The 24835-nt window shown below is 39.2% G+C and overlaps 2 protein-coding genes across 3 annotated transcripts in view; one reads left to right on the top strand and one right to left on the bottom strand.

Annotated features, from left to right (window-relative positions):
* The window catches only part of LOC125294288, a 47236-nt gene extending 37015 nt beyond the window's left edge, over positions 1-10221 (top strand). Inside the window, exons 17-19 of one of the 2 annotated variants that reach the window (XM_048242832.1) lie at positions 4109-4211; positions 8980-9122; positions 9808-10221. In XM_048242832.1, the coding sequence (XP_048098789.1) occupies positions 4109-4211; positions 8980-9122; positions 9808-9928 (367 nt within the window). In that variant the 3' untranslated portion in view covers positions 9929-10221. Of the gene's footprint in view, positions 1-4108; positions 4212-8979; positions 9123-9807 lie in introns of those variants that run through there. The other variant, XM_048242833.1, reaches the window with a different exon arrangement.
* LOC125295302 (RNA-binding motif protein, X-linked 2-like) overlaps positions 1-16422 on the bottom strand; it is a 144695-nt gene extending 128273 nt beyond the window's left edge. Inside the window, exons 1-2 of the mRNA XM_048244567.1 lie at positions 16347-16422; positions 12495-12672 (exon numbers count right to left, since the gene is read on the bottom strand). The gene's annotated coding sequence lies outside the window, so the exon portion shown is untranslated. The remainder of the gene's footprint in view (positions 1-12494; positions 12673-16346) is intronic.
* Positions 16423-24835: the final 8413 nt, after the last annotated feature.

A 24835-nucleotide genomic window follows, 5' to 3' on the forward strand; every position in this document is an offset into this window, starting at 1 on the left:
GCTAAATCCAGTGTGGTGTTGTAGTTGTTCTAACGTTACTAGTTGTTGCAACACCATGTGAAAAAACTACAAAGTTTGTTTAACCAAAAAGAACGTTAATCTTGCGTTAAAAAAATTGACGCCGTTAAAATAGGTTTACGTTAACGCCGTTAATAACGCGTTTAACTGACAGCACTAGTATATGTGTATATTTACTAGATTGTGCGCTCATTTTGTAAAGGCGTCTGCTAAATCCATAACCATAACCATAACCATAAATCATGCGCACATTTGACTAAATTGTGAGCACAATTTACTAAATTGTGTGCATGTTTTAGTAAATAGTTTGGTCATTTTACTTAAAGGGGACATAGAATGGATGAATTGAGTATTGTACTGTGTTCTCTGATGTTAAAATAGTACATATTCATCTTTGATTTATCAAAAATAAACTCAATTGCAATTTTACAAGCCCAATTAAAATTAAGCAATAATCCCAGAGAGGCCGTAGGTTACACTGATTCTACAACAGCTAAGGGTCGTTGCTAGGCACGACGTGCTAGCGGAGTCAGTGTAACCTACGCACTCGAGTGGCTTATTGCTTTTCTAAAACTGTTACTATAAATACCTTGCAAAGTTTCATAAAGTAAAGGCTCAGCAACTAGAAATGGAACCGTTTTATTCATAGATAATCACTCTTCCGCCAAGAAATATATTTCCTCTATCTGAATGGTTGCCAAAGCAACGCCGAGACGCAGCTTTAACTTTCGTATCAAGTTATGGTAGCGCAGGAATATAGAATGAAATGCGGTCAAGGTGTATGTTTATGCTGCATTTTACGGCATCAAACGCGATTCAGCCAATCACAATCAAGGACCGGAACTATCAGTTTTAGAACCTTATATTTAGACTGGGTATTGAAATGGTCCTTTTGACTAAATGCCGCTTTGGCAACCACAATTGAACTATAATTGCTTTGTTATATTTGACATCACATGTAGGCTTTGTTCTAATTCGCCCATGTTATAGTGGCTATTGCCTAGTTCAAGATTTTCATATGAAGGAGGGCACAAACGTTACTCATTTTATGATAGCTCTTTGGTTATGCAAACCTTTCCTAATTCATCAAAACCAAGGCAAAAATGGTTTCCATTCCATGTCTCCTTTAATCTATTTTTATGTGCTGGGATTGTTAAGTAGACATCGTTTTTTTCCCAGTAAACTGTTAGCTACCATTACTCTATTGAGATTGAATGGGATTTAGCTAACTAGCGGTGGTTTTGCTAACAAAGTTATTGCAAGCTATAGGGTCGTTGCTAGTTGTCTATGATAAGTTGCCCTGTGTTTCACCTGGCGGCCGGTCCTGGCAAAATTGGACAAAAAAATGGGACAAAGGATTAAGCTTGAGTTTGGATGAAATATCTCACAGCCTACTTAATGAGAGGTCTGACACTGGTGAGTGGCACAGAGCTTGTCTATTCAGGGGTAAATGGAGGTAACGTGTTTTGATGCAGGATAGCTAAATGGTGCACATGTTCCCATGGTGATCACATGATGAAGACTCATGGGTAGCCTATGTGTTATTTTATAAACAAATATGTTCTATTTATGTAGCCTATCAGACGTTTTTAATTAGGGGTTGCAGACACCTGGTTTAAGATCACTGCCTTAGGATATCTTTTAATATCTTTTTCCTGATGTATTCAGTTCAACTACATTTACATTTCATGTAGTAGATGATTTTTATCCAAAGTGACAAAAATTAGGAATAACATTCAAGCTATAATGCAGAAGAGACCTTTGGTAACAATTAATACTATATAAACTAGAATCTGGCCATGATAGATTTGATAAACAAACCCTTCTTAGCTCCAGTCAAGGCCTCATTATTTTCAGTGTACACAAAATATATTACCGTGGAATAAACCCGTACCAGTCCAGCACATTTTTCCACAAAAATAAGTCACAGTGCGCTTGTCAAATTGTGTTGATTTCACTTTTATTTTATGGGTTTTTGTTCTTTTTTGTGTGTTTGTAATTGAGTGTGTGCAGAGTGTGTGGTTGTTTTTGTGTATATGTGTTTTGTGTGTGTTTTGTGTGTGTGTGTGTGTGTGTGTGCTTGTGTTTGTGTATGTAGGTGTGTTTGTATGTGAGTTTGTGTGCGTGTTTGTGCATGTCGTGTGTGTGCATGTATGTGTGTGTGCATGTGTAGTGTGTGTGTGTTTACGTGTCTTTGTGTGTGTGTGTGTGTGTGTTTATGTGTGTGTGTCTTTATGTATGCGTACATTAATAAAGCAAATCAGGGAACTACTCTTTGCGATAAGTGCCATGGGATCTTTAACAACCATGGTGAGTCAGGACCTCAATTTAACAGTCATGCAAAGGGAAACATCTACAGTACAATGTCCCTTTCACTGCAATAGGACATTGGGATTGATATTTGTTTGGTGGCTTTTGGCCACAGGGAAGAGTGCCACCTACTGGCCAGCCACCAACACCACTTCCAGCAGGAACCTACTCATCCAAGGAGGTTTCTTATCCAAGTACTAACCAAAACATGATTAGTTCATAGATTTCACATGTAAAATACATTTTATACAACCCCACCCCTATCTTGCCTGTTCATAATTCTGAGAAATTCTTGAATTGTGTGCATGTGTGCCTGTATGTGTGTGTGTGTGTGTGTGTGTGTGTGTGTGTGTGTGTGTGTGTGGGTGTGCCTGTGGGTGTGCATGTGTGCATGCGCATGCATACATATGTCTACTGTATGTGTATGTGTCATACGTATGATTACTGTGAATGTACTGTGTGTGTGTGTGTGAATATCTGTTTATGCACATATGTGCATATGGAATGGGTTAACATGACCCCTGGAGGCAAACATACACAAAAAATTGGTCATCTTAGGCCCTACGGTTCTTAAGATATTCACAGAAAACGGTCCACTAAATGTACACATAAATTAATTTATTGTATGGCCCCCCATGAACGAAAGTCCACGAAACTTGGCATGCATTCAGAGGGTGTCATAATGATCCTTCACTTTCAATTTCGTGCAGTTTTGACCATGTCAGCCAGATATATTGTGATTACAACACCTAATTTTTTGCTTTTTAATTTTAAACTAGGTGGCGCTATACATGAATTGAGTGGTAATGGGATGGGTTGACATGGCCCCTTAAGACCAACATACAAAAAAAAGGTGGTCGTCCTAGGCCCTACAGTTCTCGAGATATTCACAGAAAACTGTGTCCGGCCACCTACAGGCCAGTTGGTGTACAGTAACATAAATTAATTTATTGTATGACCCCCCATGAACGGAATTCCACGAAACTTGGCGTGCATTCAGAGGGTGTCATACTGATCCTACACTTGCAATTTCATACAGTTTTGACCATGGTAGGTCACAGATACCTGCAATTACAACACCTCATTTTTACTTTTTCGTTTTTAACTAGGTGGCGTTATACATGAAATGAGTGGTTATGGAATGGGTTGACATGGCCCCTTAAGATCAACATACAAAAAAGGTGGTCCTCCTAAACCCTGCGGTTTTAGATATTCACAGAAAACTGTGTTTCGGGGGTCCAGTCCAGCGGGGGGGGGGGCTACAGATCAAAACGAAAAACAATGGTTCCATGCTATCCTTGTGGGGCTACATGCCCACCCAGTTTCGTGCACCCCGGTCTTTCAGTGTCCCGGGAATCCTTGACGGAAATTTGGCCATGCGAAAAAGAAAAACAAATCTTCGCTGCGCGGCGGTCATAATTAATACTTTTTTCCAGAGGATGAGAGTGCAGAAGTGTTACATCTAGTCAATGTATAGTTGAAGGAGATGGTGGTATATGGAAGAAAGGGAAGTGCATGTTGGGTGTGTTGGTTTGGACTTTCTCAGTATGTTAACTTGTGTGTACATCATCAAGGCACACACAATTATGTGATAATAAATGTCTTCACCTGACGCCTATCCCTAAATAAAAGAGAGGTTCTCCTTTCTGCTTGATCAATGGATATCTATTCTGTAGTCAATCACAAGATGAGTTTTACAGATTTTTTTCATTTTGTTTACTTTAATAGTGTAAATTATGCTGAATGAAACGGGGTAATATCTCAAATGCTAATATTCCAGTGTCCTAGCAGAAGAGTTTATGTCCAACCCAGACAAGTACAAAGAAGAGGCCCAGAAAAACACAGAGGCCTCTGCAAATACAACGATAGATGACATGGAAAAGGTAAATATAATTGCGTCCTCAACACATAGAACAACTTGGCATCCAGGATGTTATTTTCTTATAGTAGGTCTATTGGAAGAATTAAATGGACACCTGCAATTTCCTTGAACATGCTTGAGGTACATAAAACCATAAAACCACATGAAATATCATGAATTCTCTGGTCTATATTGTCTTTCAATCATCAGGAATTGACATGTTTCAAAACATATATTTTATGGTGAAAGCCAGGGTACATGAAATTGGTGGTGTGTATCATGAATTCATGCATGAATTGCATCTAATAATTTATGCATTGGACAATTTGGGATGTTTTTTTTATGTTCTTATCATGTCCAAGGACATGAACTTGCTTTCATAACCAAGGTACTGTAGGTAAGCAACACCAGGTTAAGAGATGCAAGTAAGCAGATCATTAACGTTAGCCTTCTATTTATTGACATCAAAACTGCAACATAACAAAGTTCTAGGGTGCTCTCTGGTGTCTGCAGAAGTGAGTGTGGCATCTATCTCAATATTCTTTGTGAGGGACTGTTGTGACTGTGAAATTTACGAGGATTCGTTGCCAGAATTTGCGAGGATTCGTTGAATTTGTGTTGTTCATTGCGAAATCCTGGAAGGACTGAACAACGCATCAACTGAAACATTAGGGTGGGTACATCATTATGATTTACGATTTCTTCATCTTCATCATGATTACATGAATGTAAGGTTAATAGCTCATGAGTTCATCATGTCTGTGGCTCTTCAACTAAAGTGGTGAACAATGACGTGTTTAGAGAACTGCAAAGTTGTGATCAAATCAGAATTTGAGCAGAAAAATGAAATAATCATGATCATGCTTGATAATTCATAAATCATAATGATGTGCCCACCGTACCTAATGCTTTAGGTGATGTGCTGTTCATGTATGAGGTCACGAATGACAGACTATGAACTCATGTCAATTCCTGATGATTCATGAGATATTAAGGAATGAAATAATACATAAATCATGAATTAAATTCATGCATGAATTGTGTAACCATACCGTATAGTGTTACCGTTTCTCTTTTGTCCGGTCACATCATTATTAGTTATTATTAGTCTCCCTATACAGTACCAGTCAAAAGTGTGAACACCTACCAATTTATGGGCTTTTTCTGTATTTACACTATTTGACACCATAGAAAAAAGTGAAGGTCAAAACTATGAAATAACATGCATGGGATTATGTAGAGCAAATGTACACAAGAAAAAAGTTTTATGACATCTTTTCATACTCTGGCATTCTCTCAACCACTTAAAGGAGAAATACAGTATAAACTAGGGTTCCTTTTTGGATAATAGGGAGTACCGTATTTTCCGGACTATAAGTTGCTCCGGAGTATAAGTCGCATCAGTCAAAAAATGAGTCAAGATGAGTCAAGAACATATATAAGTCGCACTGGACTATAAGTCACATTTATTTAGAAATGTATTTCACAAAATCCAAAACCAAAAACAGATAGGGACTATGTAACTGGACTATTGAGGCCAAAAAAATTAATGTTAATGAAGACGAAGGAGCCAAGAGGAGGGCCGGAAGGTAATTGTAAAGCAATTTAGGCTACAAAAGATTCACTGAAAGAAAATGCTGATGTGGTACACCAAAATTAAGCTAAAAATGTGGATAATGCAAATCGTAAATCAGGTTTCACCCACTGGCATGCGTTGACGGAACGCAACTGTGTGTGGAAGCCGTAATTCACGGATTGGGATAAATGCAGAGACCAAATTTCCCTCACGGGATCAAAAGAGTATATATACTTATACTATACTTTATACTAAATCTAATATCTACCTTAGATTTCTGTTAGGGAGATCGGGATGAATAAAACACTTTGCACTTAAACGTCATTTACAAAGACATTGTACCATACTGAAAGCTAATATTTTGTCACTAGCAACTGTCCTCTGTTAAACATAGTTGCATTTTCAGCTCTGAACAAAACTGTTCAGGAGTTTTCCTGGTCCGAACCGCTCTGGTTCGGGCATAGTTTCTCCACAACGGAAACAAGTCCAGACCGAACTTCCCGACCTCAAATGTTGTGGGTGGGGCTAAGTTCGGCTGGCATCCAGGCTACTATATCATAGCCTTTGAGGGCGATTCCGCTGTGTCAAAGTAAATCACTCTTTTAAGACACAGTCTAGGCTCAAAACATAATTACAGTTTGATGCTACTATGGAGAGGACCCTGTAGGGCTATTTTACCTTTGGTCTCAAAACTAAAATGGTCATTATGCATAAATAGATAAAGGTTGTTAAAGGGCATGCAAAAGGCTAAGCTATATGCCATGTTGTTGCAAATGCATTTTTCCAGTTTAACTCAGCTGATTAACATTGTTTTGGTTCCCCCAAAAAGTTTCGACTAGTTCTCTTTCAAACATTCGTTCGGTATCTCACTATGGGAGATGCCCTCGAAGAGCGCATGCTATGAATGACGAGTAGCTGGTGATACTATAGTATACTGTAGTATAAATATGGAGGGCTGCCCTCCGTATCACAGCTGTGATTGGTCTGTCTGTGACAGACGTGGTGTAATTGGTGCTTCTGTGGTCGGTCACGCCAGAGGGCGTCTCCCATAGTGAGATACCTCACTCTGTTATCAGAGAACCAGGGTTATGTAAATAACAGTGCTGTGGGAGTTCCCATACATGTTTGGACTGTTCTTCTTTCACCCATGTTAATTAAAAAACATTCTAAGTGACTATCTCAAGAAACTGATTATGATGATGCCAGTAGTAGTAGGGGACCTATGTGTCTAATTTGGGGGCCTGTGGGATTCGCATTTTCATTTTTGGAGACCATTATATCTTTGTTCTAGGGGTTCTTAAGAGTAAAAAAAAACATGTCTCCATTTTTTTTGAAGGTTTAGAAGGACCCAAATCAAAGGTCAAATTCAGAAAAGGTCAAATTTGGTGTTTTGTCCATAAACCTCACATTGTTGGTGTTATAGCATAGGGTTTGGTGCCAAAAAGCAAAGATATTCTACAAAGTAGTGTGCAAAAGTGGACCACATAAACAATACAACATTATAAAACCTTTTTAGGCTGATGATTGATCTCTTTAACAAGAAATTGTGCCTAAAATTCTCGAAATTGTCCATTTAAAAAAATAATACTTCAATATGAATACTATCTATTCATTCCTATTAGTGTGTTTGAGTGTAGGCCTAGCCTGCTCTGCCAGTTCTTGTCTACACCCATTCAGAGCACAAAGTGCAGAGATCTCTGTTAAATCAAGTTTAATAGACTTTTACATAGCTAGTACCAGCTGAAGTCTGTAAGGCCTTCCGTAGCCTATGTAAGTGTGAAGAAAAGAAAGGGTAAAGGATCAGCTAGACAAACAGACAGGCGTGTGTGTGTGTGTGTGTGTGTAAGAGAGAGAAAGAGAAAGATAGACACTAGCAGTGACAGTTGGCTGTTGATAGCTGGCAGTTATAGAATTTAGAATATCGAATAACCTGAAGCACATAGTGCTCTGTTCTTCATGGTTGGTGATATTAGTGACCTTCTAGCCTTCTACATTTGAGGAAGCACATTTTCATAGTTCATGGTGGCACAGTCTAGTTAGGTTATATTCCGAGGTATGTCAGGTGATGGCACACATATTTTAAAAGAAACAGATTTTGGGCTATGTATCCAGTGGCAGATATGTGTGGACTGGTGAATGACCCATCACTAGAGACATATGCCAAATTTCTTGTTTTTGTCCATGAGAGAGTATGGAGATGGTGATCAAAGATCAGCCAACGATTACAACGTTACAGTGCAATTATTTTACAACAGAACAAAGCAGTTTGGCACAGGAACTGCTACAAATCCACCTGTAACAGTGAGCATCTGCAGCATGCTAAGATTCGCTACTAGAAATCATGTGAAGCAGGCAGGACTCAGTGTCTTCAGAAAAGACGTAGTAGACCAGTGGTTCTTAAACTTTTTGTCTGGCGACCCCACAAAAAAGTATGGCGAGGTCTGGCGACCCCACTTTCCCCAAACTCATTCTAAGTCCTTACTCAAATACCCCCCCTCAAACGTTACCAACTAAATCAAGCAAACACTAGAAAGCAAAGTCATTTGTTTTATTTACTCCATATGAACAACATCACGAACAAACAATCAGTAGACTAGTTGTAGATTTTGATGAGGAAATTGTGGAGGTGAGATCTAATATGTTATGTATATGTAAATGAATTAAATGTTGTTTGAGGTCTCATCTGTGATTCTGCTATGTTTTTGCTATCTTTCTGCAATGGAGTATGTGTATTTGGTGAAACTGATTGGTTATTGATCTTATCTCTAATTGTTTGACATACAATCATAATACTGACATACAATCATACTGTTGAAAATAACTGTTTTGTGAACTTTATTCAACATAGCCAGTGATTTAGGCGAAATGTATGGTGTTAATTACAGTGAAACATACAATTTCTAAAAAACAGGGTTGAAACAGGTAAAAAAAAATGGAGACATAATTTTTCTCCATGTTCAATGACCTCTAAAGACAATCCAACCACTCTCCAAAAATTAACATTTCAAACCCACAGAAACCACATAGGCCCCCTGACTATAGTTTGGAAAACAGTCATGAAGTAAATCTAAAAAAATGGTTTTGAAATAAATCAAAAGTGTTTCAAATATCAGATTCTTAAAAAATATTCATCTGCTTTAGTTTTGTTTGCTCAACTAAATGGAACATTGTAAAAGCAGCGATATGTATGTTTAATCTAACTAATGTTTTTCAGAAACTGCTGGGTTCAGATGCTCAACAGTCATTTGTGCCCCCTCACTTGATATGCCCGCTGACAAAGAAAATGTTTATTGATCCTGTAAAAACAACGTATGGCACTGCCTACGAGCGAGGAGCAATCGAAAGTCACCTGAAGCAGTAAGTTGGACAGATATTATGTGAAGTCACTCACAACTGTACCACTGTAAAGAAAACACATGCTACTTTGTTTTGTTAAAATAACCATCTTTTGGAAATGTATCTTAATGCCTTAATTTAAAAAATGAGGAAAAATCCAACCTTTAAGCATCATGAAATTAAAATAGCCCCACATCATCACATACCCTTCACCATACCTAGAGAATGGCATGGGGTACTTTCCATAAAATAATCTGCAATGCATATCAAACCAGCTATTAGGCTTACTGAAAATAAAACCATGCCATTTTCTAGGTATGGTGAAGGGTATGTGATGATGTGGGGCTATTTTAATCCCAAAGGCCAAGAGTACTTTATCAGGATGCATAGTATCCTGGATCCATGAAATAACTCTGCCTTTAAAAATAAAAATCTGCCTGCCTCTATGGGAATTTAACATAGGGTGATGTATACATATGCACCCTGTATTTTAATGAAAAACATTTATTTATTTACGATACATTATTCATTCGCAAAAAAAATAATGTCCTTAAAGGTTGGATTTTTTTTTTCTCATTTGTTAATTTAAGGCATTAAGATCAATTTCCAAAAGATGATTTTTTATTCCTCTTTTTAGTCAACTTTAGCATGGGGGTGAAAACAAATGCAACCCACTGTATAATGAAACATATTTGTCTTGTAACAGAACTAAAACGGACCCTATATCTGGCGCCCCTCTGAATGAAAACTGCCTGAAGCCAGATAAAGACCTGAAACGTGCTGTGCTAAAACATCGAGTCGATCAAATCGAGGAGACATGGGTGTGAATCAAACAGTCAGGAAAGTCAGGGTCATCCTTTAATGACAACTGACAATATTTGGCTCATTCCAATAACAGTAATCATAATAATATTAGAACAATATTTGTATTATGTGTATTATATTATATAATCATACATACAAGTGATTATTTGATGGCGGCATACAGTGAAATCAGTAATTTTTAAACAGATTATTATTTTAGATTATTAGAATGTTTTTTGTCAAAATTGGGTGTTGGGATGGATAAGCTTGGGGTAGATATGTGTAGGGTAATGATTGTAGCTGTGCCTGTTAGGGGTGGCACAAAAAAAAAAAAAAAAAACGTTCGGTTCGCTTGTCTCAGTTCGGAGCATGTGTGCATCGCATGGTTTTGACAGTTCATGGCGTAATGTAGCTTCATGCCCATACTGTATGTGACCCCAGACAGTTTTCCCCCTTTCGGCTGAAAGGTGTGGAGTGCTGCGCGTCACGTGCAGAAATGGCAAGTGGGAGAGATAACGTAGGCAGCCCGGAGTTGGAGGATGCACCAGCGCCGCATAAGTCTGGTGTGTGGGAACATTTTGGATTTAGAAAACGGTAGATAGAACTACGACTAGTGCCTGTACTGTTAGTGTTCTTTACACTTGTCCTGTTTTTTTTTGCCTAATTGCGGAAACTGGTTAGAAAGTAGGTATGCAATTAAGCTGAGTTGTGGTGACTGCTTGCACAATCTTTATGCAGTTATCATTAGTCACATAGGGCCAAATTCTCCCATTTGCACATAAGTCCTTTTTTACGCGGTTCCAGTTACGCACTTTTCAGTTACGTGCATTCTCCCATTCCCGCTTCTGTCACACCCACAGCGCGCCAAGTTGAAATCAGTGCGGCCTTATGATAGAGTTGTAATTTAAAGTAGAACCAGACTGATCCACCACCTTGTTCATTTAAGTTGATATGAAAATGTGGAACGGAGACTTTCCCATTGACCTTCTGAATTCCATTAGCCTGGAGGACCAGACCCAATCTGCAGACCATTTCCCTCTCTCATCACATAGACTAGCAAATAATTGACTTGTCATTTATGAAATGTCATTTTTGCTCTGAGGTTTGTTTATAACACGTCAATATTACAGACTTACACTACCTCCAGACCGCGCCCTCTGATCTAATGACGCCTAGCTCTACCACCCGATGCGCTCAAGCCAATCCAAACTTTTCTCATCTGTTGCTCCTCGTTGGTGGAACACACTTCCAGTTCCTACAAGGGCAGGGACATCCTTTTCCACTTTCAAAAAACTCCTGAAGACCCAGCTCTTTAGAGAACATCTACTCTCATAGCAACACTTACAACAAGTCTTACTGATCCTAGCACTCACCAGCCGTTTTAAACTGACAATTAACTGTTAAAACAGCACTCACCGACGACTTATTCTTACTGTACTCTAATGTTCTTTTTAAACTGTCCTAAAATTGTGAGAATTGTTCTAAAACTTACTGTTTACCATGTTGTTAGTCGCTTTGGTTAAAAAGCGTCAGCCAAATGTAATGTAATGTAATGTAATATGTGCTAGAGGTGTGTAGATTCATGCCAGCTGCTTCTCATAATATAATTTAATCTATGCTAACGAAGCTGTAGACTGACACCTGCAGTTTCGAATACAGTAGAGAGACTGGCATAACAATACCAGCCACCATTAGAAACGAATCAGAAACAGAAGCAGGGTTCGAGTTACCATAGGGCTTGGTTGCGCCGGCCCCTGTCATTCTGTCAAGGGCACTGCTAGTTCCACTCAAAATCAGTCTGCCCACACTTTCACTGCTCACAATTTGCCCCATGATGTTTACAGACCTCTTCTGAAAGTAATTTTATTCACGACACTGCAGGCCGCTTTACTGCCCAGCAGAGCAGAGCAAAAACATGCTTTGTTTGTATTCTTAATCCTGTAGATTCTGATTCAAATCTGTGAAATGGTGGTTTAGATTATCATAATAGGATTGCATTTATCTAGCCTGAAGGTTTATTTTTGTAAGCCTAACTTTCTTTCTTTCCACATATATATTAAGATGTAAAATTTTGGTAAATGGTGATGAATAAATTAACTTTGATGCAAACATAATGAGTCATTTTTGCCACAGTGCGACTTTTACGTTAAGGTCATTTAATTTGCATGATTGGTATCCAAGGTAATTACATTGGATTGGTATCCAAGGAAATAACAGTGTGACTCTGTCAGAGACTGTGTGCATTATTTTCATTATTTATAGGAAAAGGTGTGCAAACAACAAGGATGACAGCAGCCTTGTGAGAATAATCAAGCAAAGTCAATTAAAAAACTTGGGGGACTGAGTGGACTGAGGCTGGAGTCTGCATCAAGAGTCTCCATGCACAGACGTGTCCAGGAAGTGGGCTACAAGTGGCATATTCCTAGTGTCAAACCACTTCTGAATCTGAGACCAACAGGATGCTGCAGACTTTTGTAGTGATGGACTGATAGAGGACTGATGTAGACTAACTTTCACTTCACAAATCACATCAACAAACCAGCCCTGCTGTTATAATGTTAAATCTGAATGACAGAAATGGTTGATTACCTGAGACAGACCACAAGTTGTGCGACTGAGGGATTGTGTGTCTGAGCAGGTGGTCAGTAGCACAAGAGCACCACAAGGGACTCTGCTGTTTCCTTTCAGGCAGAGCAGACCGCTTTGTGACATGGTGCTGGAGCAACCTGGTAGGAGAGCCAGGCCTGGGTTGAGTACCATTGCCATCCTGGGGGAAGAGATGGAGGTTGTAGAAAACTATACATATATGGGCATTCACACTGACAATAAACTGGAAGCAAAACACAGAGGCTGTCTACAAAAAGGGTCAGAGCAGACTCTATTTCTTGAGAAAGCTCAGGTATTTTAATGTTGCAAGTGCATTTTTTTTTTTTGCTGCCCTTAGTAGCATCAGAACCAGTAAAATAAAAATAAAAATCTTATTAGGAAGGCTGGCTCTGTGCTAGGGACAGCTCTGGAGTTGGTGGTGGTGAGAGGGCTGCACAAGATGTTAAATATATTGGACACCACATCCACATTCTCCTTAATGTAGTCTTACCAACTTTTAAATAGTTTACTATTAAATGTAGCTATTATTTTGTTGCTGTTTGTATACACTTTTGTATACACAATTTGTATACAAATCCCATAACCATAAGATTAGATCAGATTAGTAGGCTACATAATGTGCCTTTGAAACATTGGACTCGCAGTGGGAAAAACAACGTAATCACAGGGGCGGTTTCTGATATTCCCAGGTGGAATGATAAGTTCATCAGTAGCCACTTCCGGGAACCCAGATCGCTATGGTTTATGTCTTTATACAGACCAGAGGCAGCGACTCAATAACCTGACCCTAGCCAGATGAATGTCGTTCCGCTTAGCTCCGCCTAGCTTCACTCACATCCATCTGGGACCTCTTCCATTGAGAGTGATTTCTCCAACCAACTTTATGGTTTAGCCAATCAGGACGCAGGGCGGGAGTTTCATAGATGTGACATAGCGTAGAAGCGACTGTGAGTCTGTTATTAGCGTCACGGGTTGGCTTCGATGTGAGTGGTTGAAGTAGCACGTCAATAGATGACGGACAAGTGGCTTATTCAATCATATGCAAGCATTTTTTGATTAGGCCCAGCCTTCTGAAGCAACACTTCAATGGATAGGTTCCAGATGGATGAGTGGAGCTGGCGGAGCGAAATTCATCTGGCTATTAAGGTTTTGCACCTACGTCATAATGTCATGTGACCGTTTGTTTACAACTAGAGTGGTAGGCAAGAATGGTAGGCAAGGCACTGCAGAGAGTGGTAGGCAAGCCTACAACAGTCGGGTTGCATAGGCTACACATAGTTACAAATAGCTTCAAAATTGAAATTTTAATATCAAATATTGACCGGGATGCCAACCACTTGTGTAGGCCCTAACAGTTGGTTTTACAATAAGAAGCAAAAAGGCTTAATTTAAGCGACCGTTTAGCCTACCTATCCTCGTGGTTGTGGAGGATGATCGTTAGCAGCTGTGAAGTCTTTTATTCTCAAGATAGCCTAATGGGTGTAGCCTACTGTCTCACTTAAGGCGTAGGCTAAAATACAACTATCTACAGTCATCCAAAAATGAATTGCCAGAGACAGGCTATGAAGGGAAAAAGTGCAGCATTTTAAACATGGCAAGATTATTTTTACCGAACAGTTTGTTCTAATTTGTCTCGTTGAAATACGTGCTTGTGGACATCAATCACCTATCTTCTGTCCTTCTATTTCAAGTTATCATGTGTGTCATTTGATTATATAATCACAACAAATGCTAATAAATGAAAACAGAATAGGCTTTTGTGCTATAGGCTAACGTTACAGGTCACTTAGGCTAACTCCCTTATGTCAAAATAAACTGATTTGATCCTAATAGTTTAGCGATCACACACAACAACTTAACACAGCAACCTCAAACACCACTGTTGAACCTAGGCTACTGCTTCAGTCATGTAAGAAATAAGCAGTTTATGAATTATCTTTACCCGTTTAATCAAATCCACATGACCAAAATAACAACATATTTAAAGGCTGAGCTAGCATAACAGCCTAACGGTGTGTTTCCACACAACGAAATTTCGCGTCGCTCTCATTGAGGTTGAATGGAGACGAAATTCGCCCTAGTTGGGCGAAATGAAAGCGAATCGCCGAGGCAGGCGAAACAAAGTTGGCCAAAGTTTAACTTTATTTAAATGAGGACCATTCGAGAACCAATCAGGTCCGCGTCTTTGTGTTTGGATGCGGGAGTTACAAAAAAGTCTGACCAAGATGGCGGAGACTACCTGAGCTGTAACACAAATATTTGTATGTGATTAAAATGTTTCTACACCAACATTGGCACTTGTATCAACACGAATTGTGGTTTATATGCCACACGAACTTCAGAGCACATACACCACTAAATAGACCACTATATATGTTAGTTTAAGCACTCGATCTTTTTAGCTAGCTGACAGGCGAAATGCTAGTATTTTAGGACATTGGATTGCATTGTAAACCTAGCTAGACAGCTAGGCTACATGCTGCAACACAGGTATGAAATATATTATGTCTTATTGACCTTGTTGTTTCTATGAACATGAATTGTTGTTTATAGGCAACATAGTCTTAGTCGAGTCATAAAGACCCCTGGATATCTTCATTAAGTACTTAAACGTTTGAATTAGCCTAATTAGCTCGCTTGCCACCACTGGCTAGACACTGCAGTCAAAAGGTTAGCGGTTTCGCCGTCACGCCCCCGAGGCGAAATTTCGCTGGCCGAAAATCGCGAGGTGTTTCGCTGTGTGGAAACACCGTAATATAGGCGATGCTGCAATGGATAACTAATAAAAAGTTTCACACAATTAATGAACTTTATCACTCACATTCTGAGTTTTTCTGGGTGGTTATATATCCATGCAGATCGTCTTGGAATAAGCCATCGCTGTTATATGATATAATATGTTGCAGGATTCATGACTAACGCCATTGATGTTATGATGCTGACTGACGCTGGCTATAACAGTAGCTTCTAGGCTACCGTTTTAAAGTCTGCTGAGTCTACTGCCTACCAAATCCTGTCGCTGTTCAGTTGAAGTTAAATGATCAAATATTGTTTGATTTTGTGTCAGCTTTCAGAAGGAAGACATTCCAGATCCAGACGTTCCTTTCTGGTCAAATTTCACAGCTTCTAAGAAAGGCTATCGTCTTCGTGTAAACCGAGTTTTGAACAGAGAAAAAAAGTTAGGCTACCATTAGGCTACATGCAGGTTCTCCGATACAGATCAATGCACCAAATCAGGGCGATTTTAGCGAAACAACGTTCCTGTGACAGGCTATCAAATATTGAACAATGGGATAACGTTTCATCATCACCTTTATTGATGCCTGAAATGTTGACATTGCTGAAATACAGAGATGTAGCCTACTGAGAGGCAGCTGCAGACAACGATGTTCAATGGGTTCAACTTGTCCCTTGCCTACCAGCTGGATGTAAACAAAGCTATAGAACCTAGAATACGTCACATGAAAAACGTTAATTGCCAGGTTAGCGACTCAAGTCTATAGCTCAGAATTCACCACATATGCTAAGATCTTGGTTCTACTAGGAATGTGAATTTTGGGCACGTTTTCAGGATCCTCAAACCCTTCTGACCATTTCAGGTAGCCTACATGTTTAGCATTTTTGAACATTCCAGTCTGGAGAAAATCGACCTCAGTGATCGAGTCCTGTCTGCATAAAGAGGCGTGTCGCGTCGTGACGTATTGATGAGCGTTGCCTGCGTAGCAACCGCGCCAAGTTACAGCCAGAGACGGTTGATAAATAAAAGTATATTAAGGATCTTTGTTACAGCCATTTCAGGGTTCTGGCGAACAGTTGCAGTAAATGTAGGCCTACCTGAAATGGTCAGACGTTACCAAAATTCAAATTCCTAGCTCTAGGCTATAGTAGACTACTCTCTTTCCCACAGTAAACGCACCCGTATGTTAGTGACATGCTGTTGATCTTCTCCATGACATGTCATAACCGCTGTCTCGCTATCCGGCAAAAGATTCTTTGGGCGCCGCCATTGACCGAATACCGGCGCCCATTGACTTACATTGAACACATGTAAACAAAACCTCAATAATGTGCTCAAACTAACGCCGCTGACTTATGACAACAACCATTCCACTTTGATACGAAACTACATTTTTGTACAACATTTATCCAGCAAAAATTACATAATTTGGATCAAGTAATGTGGAGAAATATCGATATTAAGAAAATTGCCGCTGCGTGACGCCGAGTTAATGGCATTTCCCCTTGTCACGTATGACAGGTCACGTCGGTGGCCGTTATCCCTCACATGTCAGAGTAATGATATTCAAAAACGTACCTCTATATTACATTACAATTTATAAAGGAAGGAAATGTCAAAATAATTAAGCAATATGTTAGCTGGATGACACGAATATTAGTAAGGAAAAACAAGATTTTTACCGTAATGTCCAGTGAAATTACATATGTTGTGGCGCTATTGCGCGGCACGGCCAGCAGATGACATCATTGCACTACAGCAACCAGGAACCAGCAATAAACCTAGACACTCGAGATTTTAGGGCCGTTGTGAGACACAACGCACCATCTGAAAATCTGAATTGTGAAGTAGACCTACTCCATAGTCACGTGTGCCTGTTCATTCATTCCATGTCAATAGAACAAACCAAATTAGAATTCACCATATTCACAGTGCTGCAAAGTAGTCTCCGGTTCTGCTCCCACCTACTTGAATGCCCTCATACAGACATACGCTACCTCCAGACCGCTGCGCTCCTCAGACGAATGACGTCTAGCTCTACCACCGGTACGCTCAAACCAATCCAAACTTTTCTCATCCTCGTTGGTGGAACACACTGCCAGTTCCTACAAGGGCAGGGACATCCTTCTCCATTTTCAAAAAACTCCTGAAGAGTAAGACCCAGCTCTTTAGAGAACATCTCCTCTCATAACAACACCTACAACAAGTCTTACTGACCCTAGCACTCACCAGCCGTCTTAAACTGACAAGTAACTGTTAAAAGCAGCACTCACTGATGCACTTATCCTTAATGTTTTTAAATTGTCCTAAAATTGTTGAGAATTGCTCTAAAACTTAAACTGTTTACCATGTTGTTAGTCGCTTTGGCTAAAAAAGCGTCAGCCAAATGTAATGTAATGTAATGTAATGAAGTTAGTGCTGCATGTAAACACACACTTGTCACGCTACATTTATATGTGTATGTATGTAATGTGTGTGTGTGTGTGTGCATATATATATATATATATATATATATATATATTTATATATATATATATACATATACACAGATATATATATATATACTTGTCACGCTACATTTATATGTGTATGTATGTAATGTGTGTGTGTGTGTATATATATATATATATATATATATATATATATATATATATATATATATATATATATATATATATATTTATACAGAGAGAGAGGGCAATACAGAAGAGTTTTTGCTGTATGTAAACACACTTGTCACGCTACATTTATATAAATGCACAAATAGGCTGATTACCAGACATAATTTCACTGCATTTCTTACTTCCAGTAACTATATGCATGTGACAATAAACTTCCTTGTATCCTTGTATTCTTGTATCCTTGTAACAGCTGTGCTGCTACAACCTTGTTACTCTTTGATACAGTGGAATAAACCTACCAGTTAATTACTTACATGTAATGGTAGTGATGGTTCATAAATTAACCCTCCAACTTTGCTGATGCACAGAACAGGTGTGCTGAGCTTTGTTTTTGGCTCTTCAAAGTGTTGTAAGTAAGGTGGTGTAAGCAGCCTATAGGCAGGTGGTGAGACAGGTCAAGAAATATGGTGCAGTTAAACACTATAGAGTTGATTTTCAGAAGGTGGTTTAGAGTAGTATAAATGAAATATAAATATGTGCACTGTATTACCTTATAAGAGCAGAATAAATATGGCTATGAATAACAATGTCAGTTGATATTATTTTAAATGTTGGTGACACTACATTAATAAGGAGAATACCAATAATAAACAATAATGTGAATGCAATATCAATGGGCAATAAATGCAAATCAACAAATACTATAACATTAGGGTTGCAAAATTCCGGGAATTTTCAAAATTGGAAACTTTCCATGGGAATTAACGGGAATATATGCGAATTAACAGGAATAAACAGGAATTAATGGGAATAAAATGGGAATTTTTAATATGGCAAGTTAGTCTATAACAGGGGACTTAAATGTAGTGGACAAAACCCCATCTTGCAGTCTAATATTAGTTAAAACAACCTGATTTAATGCAATTTCAGTCAAATTTCTACCCTACACATATGTCAATCACATGCACACAGCAATCGGCATAGGCTGCTAGACATAAAGGAAACCTATGGTGCGTTCATATGTATGGGGAATTTTTTTTCCAACCAATCGGATTTTGTTGTTGAGTGGTGTGGTGTATCTTGGGCAGTTCAGTGTTGCTAGTTTAGCACACTAGTAAACCATAGGCAGAGAATGGGATTCTCTCTAGCATGCTAGCTAGCTTTGTATGCTAAGCTAAGCGAAAATGCGAACATACAAATCATATTGCTTATTACGAAACAAAATGTTAATGTTTGTATATGAAACAGTTTGTATGAATTACCCAAAATTCCTAGTTAATTCCCGTAAATTCCCATTAATTCCCATAATTTCCTAGCCTGGGTGCCATTCCGAATTTAGTCCCGCCCACAACATTTGAGGTCGGTCTGGCATTGCATCATTGTGGTGGAAGTATGCTCGCCCTACGATGATGGACAGGTGAGAAACAGTGCCTGGTCTATCACGTCATCTGAGCACGCTTAGATTAGGCTTATGTTTGAAACAAAAACGCTGTGGCTAGAAGGATACATGGCTTTTAAGACCCCATATTGAAAATTAATATTATTTAATGAGGTTGTATCACTGAAAACGATTATTTCTGAAAACTTTGGCCAAAGTTGAGATGTGGGAAAAGTCGTGGTTTCACTTTCATCAAGGGAAAACAGCGCTGTTGCATTGCAACATGTTCTCTCGTTCATTTGAAATCTCTGATGGAGCAGTATCAGACTCATATTCTGACTAGAATTGAGTATGACTACGTCAGGCTAATAATTTCCTTTAAGTCCAATTTGGAATATTTCCAAAATTCCCCAGCTTAACTTCCCATGGTAAGTTTCCGGAAAGTTTCCGGAAATTTACAGGAAATTTTCCGCCTCTTTGCAACCCTTTATAACATACAAACAATGACTCAGAACAGCCTAAGTGCATGGTGAACAAATATGTCTTTACACCCCTGTTGACAGGTGCATGCAAAAACACAGAAACCAGACAAGATTTTGTTTTTATAACACATGTAATAAGCAATTATTATTTGAAGATGTATTGTTTTGTTCTTCTAACATCAATAGTAGTTGTTCAGAGGTTGTAACATAATGATAAATACATGCTGCCTGTCACATTATGAATATATACCCTGTCTTGTCTTGCACATCAGAAGCAGCAGCACTATGCTATTACATCGTTTACCGTAGGGACTAGTATGAGGGAGACTGAGCTGCCAATCTCTCTTAACAGGTCCTGCATCATAATATAATAATATAATATAATATCAAATGCAACATAAGCAGGGTCTGATTTAGCGTGGCAGAGTGCTGATTGACAATAACATGGTTCCCTGCAGTGTTTGATGGATTCCCATTGATGTTTGTGCATTCTGTTTGACTGTACATTTTATGTGTGGCATCTCATTCCTCAGTTGTCTAACATGTTTTCTGACGGCCACTGAGTGCATTAGCAGCTGAAAGACCAACTTGTAACAAGGTCCTAATTGTGGATACACCCATTAACAGTCCTTGCGACCAATGACATCTGGATCAACTAGCCTACAAACTTTTGATTGATTTTCAACAATGAACAATTAGTTCAGTGTAATATGTTCAGCTCTCTCCCCCAACTTCATAAGTCAACATTATATGATATGACCCTATTTTTACATTATAGCCTACCTATGTTATAGCCTAACCCTTATCTATAGGTGACTGATGAGATTCATGTTCGCATATATTCATTGGCGCCACAATTAATATTGGAGCTATTTCACTGTCGCAGACCCAGACGTGCTTGGTAGCCTAGGCCAGGGGTTCCCAAACTTTTCCACGACAAGGCCCCCCAAATACCACTAGGTTCTGGCCAAGGACCCCCTTGATGTTTTATTAATTAAACCCATCGACAATACTACGGCAAATGTAAAAATACATTAAGCTAATCTAATAATTATTTTAGCCACAACCACATTGCGATGGAGCATACAGTGTGTAAAAATTTTATTTGGGGCTTTCTGCTATACGAGAGCCATCACTCTACTATTATTCCCAGTCATTATCATGGGAAATATGTTCAGATATGTGTCACATTATTGTAATGGCATTGTATAACAACCCTCATAGTATATTTTAAATGTTTCAAATGTATTCATTTCTTGCTTTTATTTTTCCCTCCAACTTGCTGAGGCCCCCCTGGCACCCACCTCGCGGGACCCCCACTTTGAAAACCACTGGCCTAGGTTACGTAGTCATAGGCCAACATGAGACTTAAGCCCCTGTGTCGTCATGACTTAGGTTAGCCTATGTTTTTACTGTTGTTATTATCTGTAGGACATATTGTCTGTGGAACACAATTGTATGGTAGGCCTATATATTTTCAGTAAGCTTATATATCAATGATAAAGCTTCTTTACTTTTTTGGTGTAATTATTTAGTTTCTTTTTATCTATGTAGGCTATTTCTTTAATGTTACATTATTATTTTGTTAATACATGGAATAAATCACCACAAACACACGCGACTGTAGCCTATTGGCTTCTTCTGTAGCCTACCCGGCTTGCGCAGCGTGGCTAACAACGCCCCTAAAACAAGTGTAACCGTCGGCTCCTCGAGGCTTATTACTTAAACGAAGTTACAGCAGCTATTAGGCCCGAGGTGCAGTGAAATGGCGTCATCTGGTGGTCATACAATTCACCCGCTATTAGTCCTGAAGTGCAGGAGAAGTGGATATTCAACCACGCCATCCTTCAGGTCGCAGCGACACGTATGTGTACTTTATGTGCTGTGTCATGCTGCCATCTAGTGGTTGTGGAATATTTAACACCCATTATAGTTCTGGGAATAGATGTGCCCTCGAATAAATGTACTTTGTTACAAATTATTTGGGTAATCCATCTGATAAATTGTGTTTTTCTTTTTATACTTCGTACCTTTATAAATTAAAGTGTATCATGAAGCTACCTTTTTCAATGTCATTACTCTGACATTCGACATTCGACGTTCGTTATTTATAAACGGGATCACCGGAGGGATTTTGAGTGTTTCGATCAAAAGTAGCATGACACTCCCCTGTCTGCTATGTAATTTCCAATAAAGGTGTTTAAGTCGTGATTCACTCGGATCTTTCACCCGTGTCTTTAAATTAACCCATGAGTCGCGAGTCTCTAGTATCATTAACTCGGATCAGTTGAGTCCTACTACAATTCAATCTAAAACGATAAACAGCGCCACACACAAACCTCTTGCAACATTAGCTAGCCTCCTAGCCCTAGCCATCGTAGCTGCCAAAAAAAATGTAACAATTTCGTATGCAACCACAACTCCACAAATCAACTCAAGCGACTGAGTGAGCAGGCAGTCGAGATAACTGGTTAACTTCCCGCAGAGCGGAAACATTGCAGACTCACAGACCATGGGACTCAGATTGGAGCGGCTGAGTAGCAATCCGGGTTAGTCGGATCAGCCGGCCCGGTTAAGCTTACGTTGAGTACAAGTCAGTCGAATCAGCCCGGCTCGTTGTCATGAGTGGATCTGCGAGGCAGTAGCTCCTCCTCGAGGTGAAAAGCAATTCCACAACAAAAGCCATTTTTCCACTTCTGAAATAACATTCAATGTTCTGCATGTAGCCTAGACATAATTAGATTTGGTGTATAGATGTAGCACATTAAAATGCAATTAGGTCGTGCAGACAGTCCGAACTGCACGCTCATGGAGCTGCTTGAGTATCTACCCGGTTCAGTCGAATCAGCTGGGAGGGCCGGTTACGTTGATATGAGTGCGAGTCAGCCGAATCAGCCGGCTACATGTCATGAGTGGATCTTTAGAGGAGCGAGTAACTCCTCGTCAAGGTAAAAAGCAAATCCACAACAAAAGCCATGCTTTCACTTCTGAAATAACATATGTTCTGCACGCATAGCCTACTTTAAAATGCAATTAGGTCGCGAAGACAGTCCGAAACATTGCAAGCTCTGTATGGAGTTGCTTGAGTAGGCTAGCCTACCTGGGTCATTTGGATCAGCCGGGCGGACCGGTTACGTTGTGTTGTTATGAGTGCGAGTCAGTCGAATCAGCCGGCTACATGAGTGGATCTGTAGACGCGCAAGTAGCCTAGTTTCTACTCGTGTCAAGGTGATAATAATAATAGGCCTAATGAGAATAGTAGTAGTAGTAGTAGTAGGCCTAGTAATAATAATAACAATAATAATAATTTATTCACTGCAGGGCATTTCTACGTTCCTGTTTCTATGTCTACATTGAAAGTCAATTGCTTAGGCTAGGTTAAGACAATAAATAAACAGTCTGGCTCAAACTGCTTTCTTTCCCGTGAGTGGGTGGAGGTTTTGATGCTATTATATTAGGCTATTTTATATTATATTATATATTATACTATATTATATTATATTATATTATATTATATTATATTATATACTATGCTATTATATTAGGCTATCTAACAGTATAGCTATGATTAATAGTATTACTAGTTGCCTAGTATTAGCAGCCTATAATACTTATTAGAATAAATTCCTAGTAGCCTACTATTAGTAGGAGTGGTAATAAACATTGTAGCAGAGTAGCATTAGACCTAGGCAAACCTTTCTATTGTTAACAAAACAACAACAAATAATTAATTATTATAATATAGCCTACCCTCTCTGTCAATAAGATCAACGTTTCTGAACATGAGCACCAAAAAGATGAACAATGTGTGGATGCACTTTCACCAGGAGAGCAAAACTCTAAAGGCTAAATGCAAGTGCTGCAAAAACCTGGTTTCAAATCATGGAGGATACACATCCAACATGAGAAGGCACTTAACGAAATGAAGCACCCCACGGCACTGCTTGAACGTAGAACTGAATTTCTTCGCGATTTAGCAATACTGACTCAAGTAGCTCAAGTGACTCGTTAAACCCGGATCAGTTTAGTGAGTAACTCAGAATAACTCGGATCTTTAGAAGGAATCGAGTTTGACAGGCCTAATTCCCAACGACCCTCCAGCAGCATTTTCAAAAATGACATGACCCTCCCTGGCTAATTGTCGATGTCTTCCGCCCACGCTCTTAATCGCTATGAAACACATCAACTTTTGCCACCGGCCTTCAACCAACCTCTGCTTTCTGATCTTACACATCACACTTCACCAAGATGGTGGCCATTTCAGTAGATTTACTCACTAACATTGTTGTGGAAATACAATAAGCATGGAAACTAAATGCACACTTCCTGCAACTGCATTAGCCTAACGAGAAAAGTTACTCCTCTAGTAGGCCTAAGTATTCACATGAAATATACCGAACACACCGAAAAATACCTAACATGCCAACTTTTTCCGGGTTTATCATTTTAACGTTTCCCCGCTGTCTTGCCGTTTTAATATTTTCCCGTAGAATATCCCATATTAGACCTACTGTAATACTCTCATAACATTAGTCCTGCATTCTGGCCTGTCTCTGTGTTGTCCTGTTGTTACCCTTGCCCTTCCAGTGAAACAGATGTATTCAAATCATCGTTTTGCTTGCTTGAATGCGAACTCAGTGTGATGTTAACCTAGGCCTATTTAAGTTAACGACGTGGTTGTCGTGAGAACACGATTCATTAGCGCTTGCAGTGTTCGGCCGTAGGCTATGCCTGCCAGGCTACTCAGCTAGACAAAGAATCGTATATTCACTCCAAGTTGGCCTACCATAACTTACCAACTACACTGTAGACCATAAACTGGCTATTTATATGACCAAATGTATTTGTTCAACTTTATGAAGCAGAATTACGCACTGCTACTTGGAACGTAACACATTTGTGTTAGCAGGAGAGAGAATGACAGCGATTAACAAATTGCACTGGTTGCTGGTTACCAATAAATAGGCCTACTATATATTTTTTTGCAAAAACAAAAACAGAAAGGATGGAGACAGCAAAGCTAGAGATGGGCAGGAACGAGGTCAATTGGTATTAGAAATGCTTGTCAAAACGTTAGGAGCTGGATGTGTGGATGAATGAAGCAC

This window comes from Alosa alosa, chromosome 5 (assembly GCF_017589495.1).
Source record: "Alosa alosa isolate M-15738 ecotype Scorff River chromosome 5, AALO_Geno_1.1, whole genome shotgun sequence".
In the NCBI taxonomy this organism is placed as follows: Eukaryota; Metazoa; Chordata; class Actinopteri; order Clupeiformes; family Clupeidae; genus Alosa; species Alosa alosa.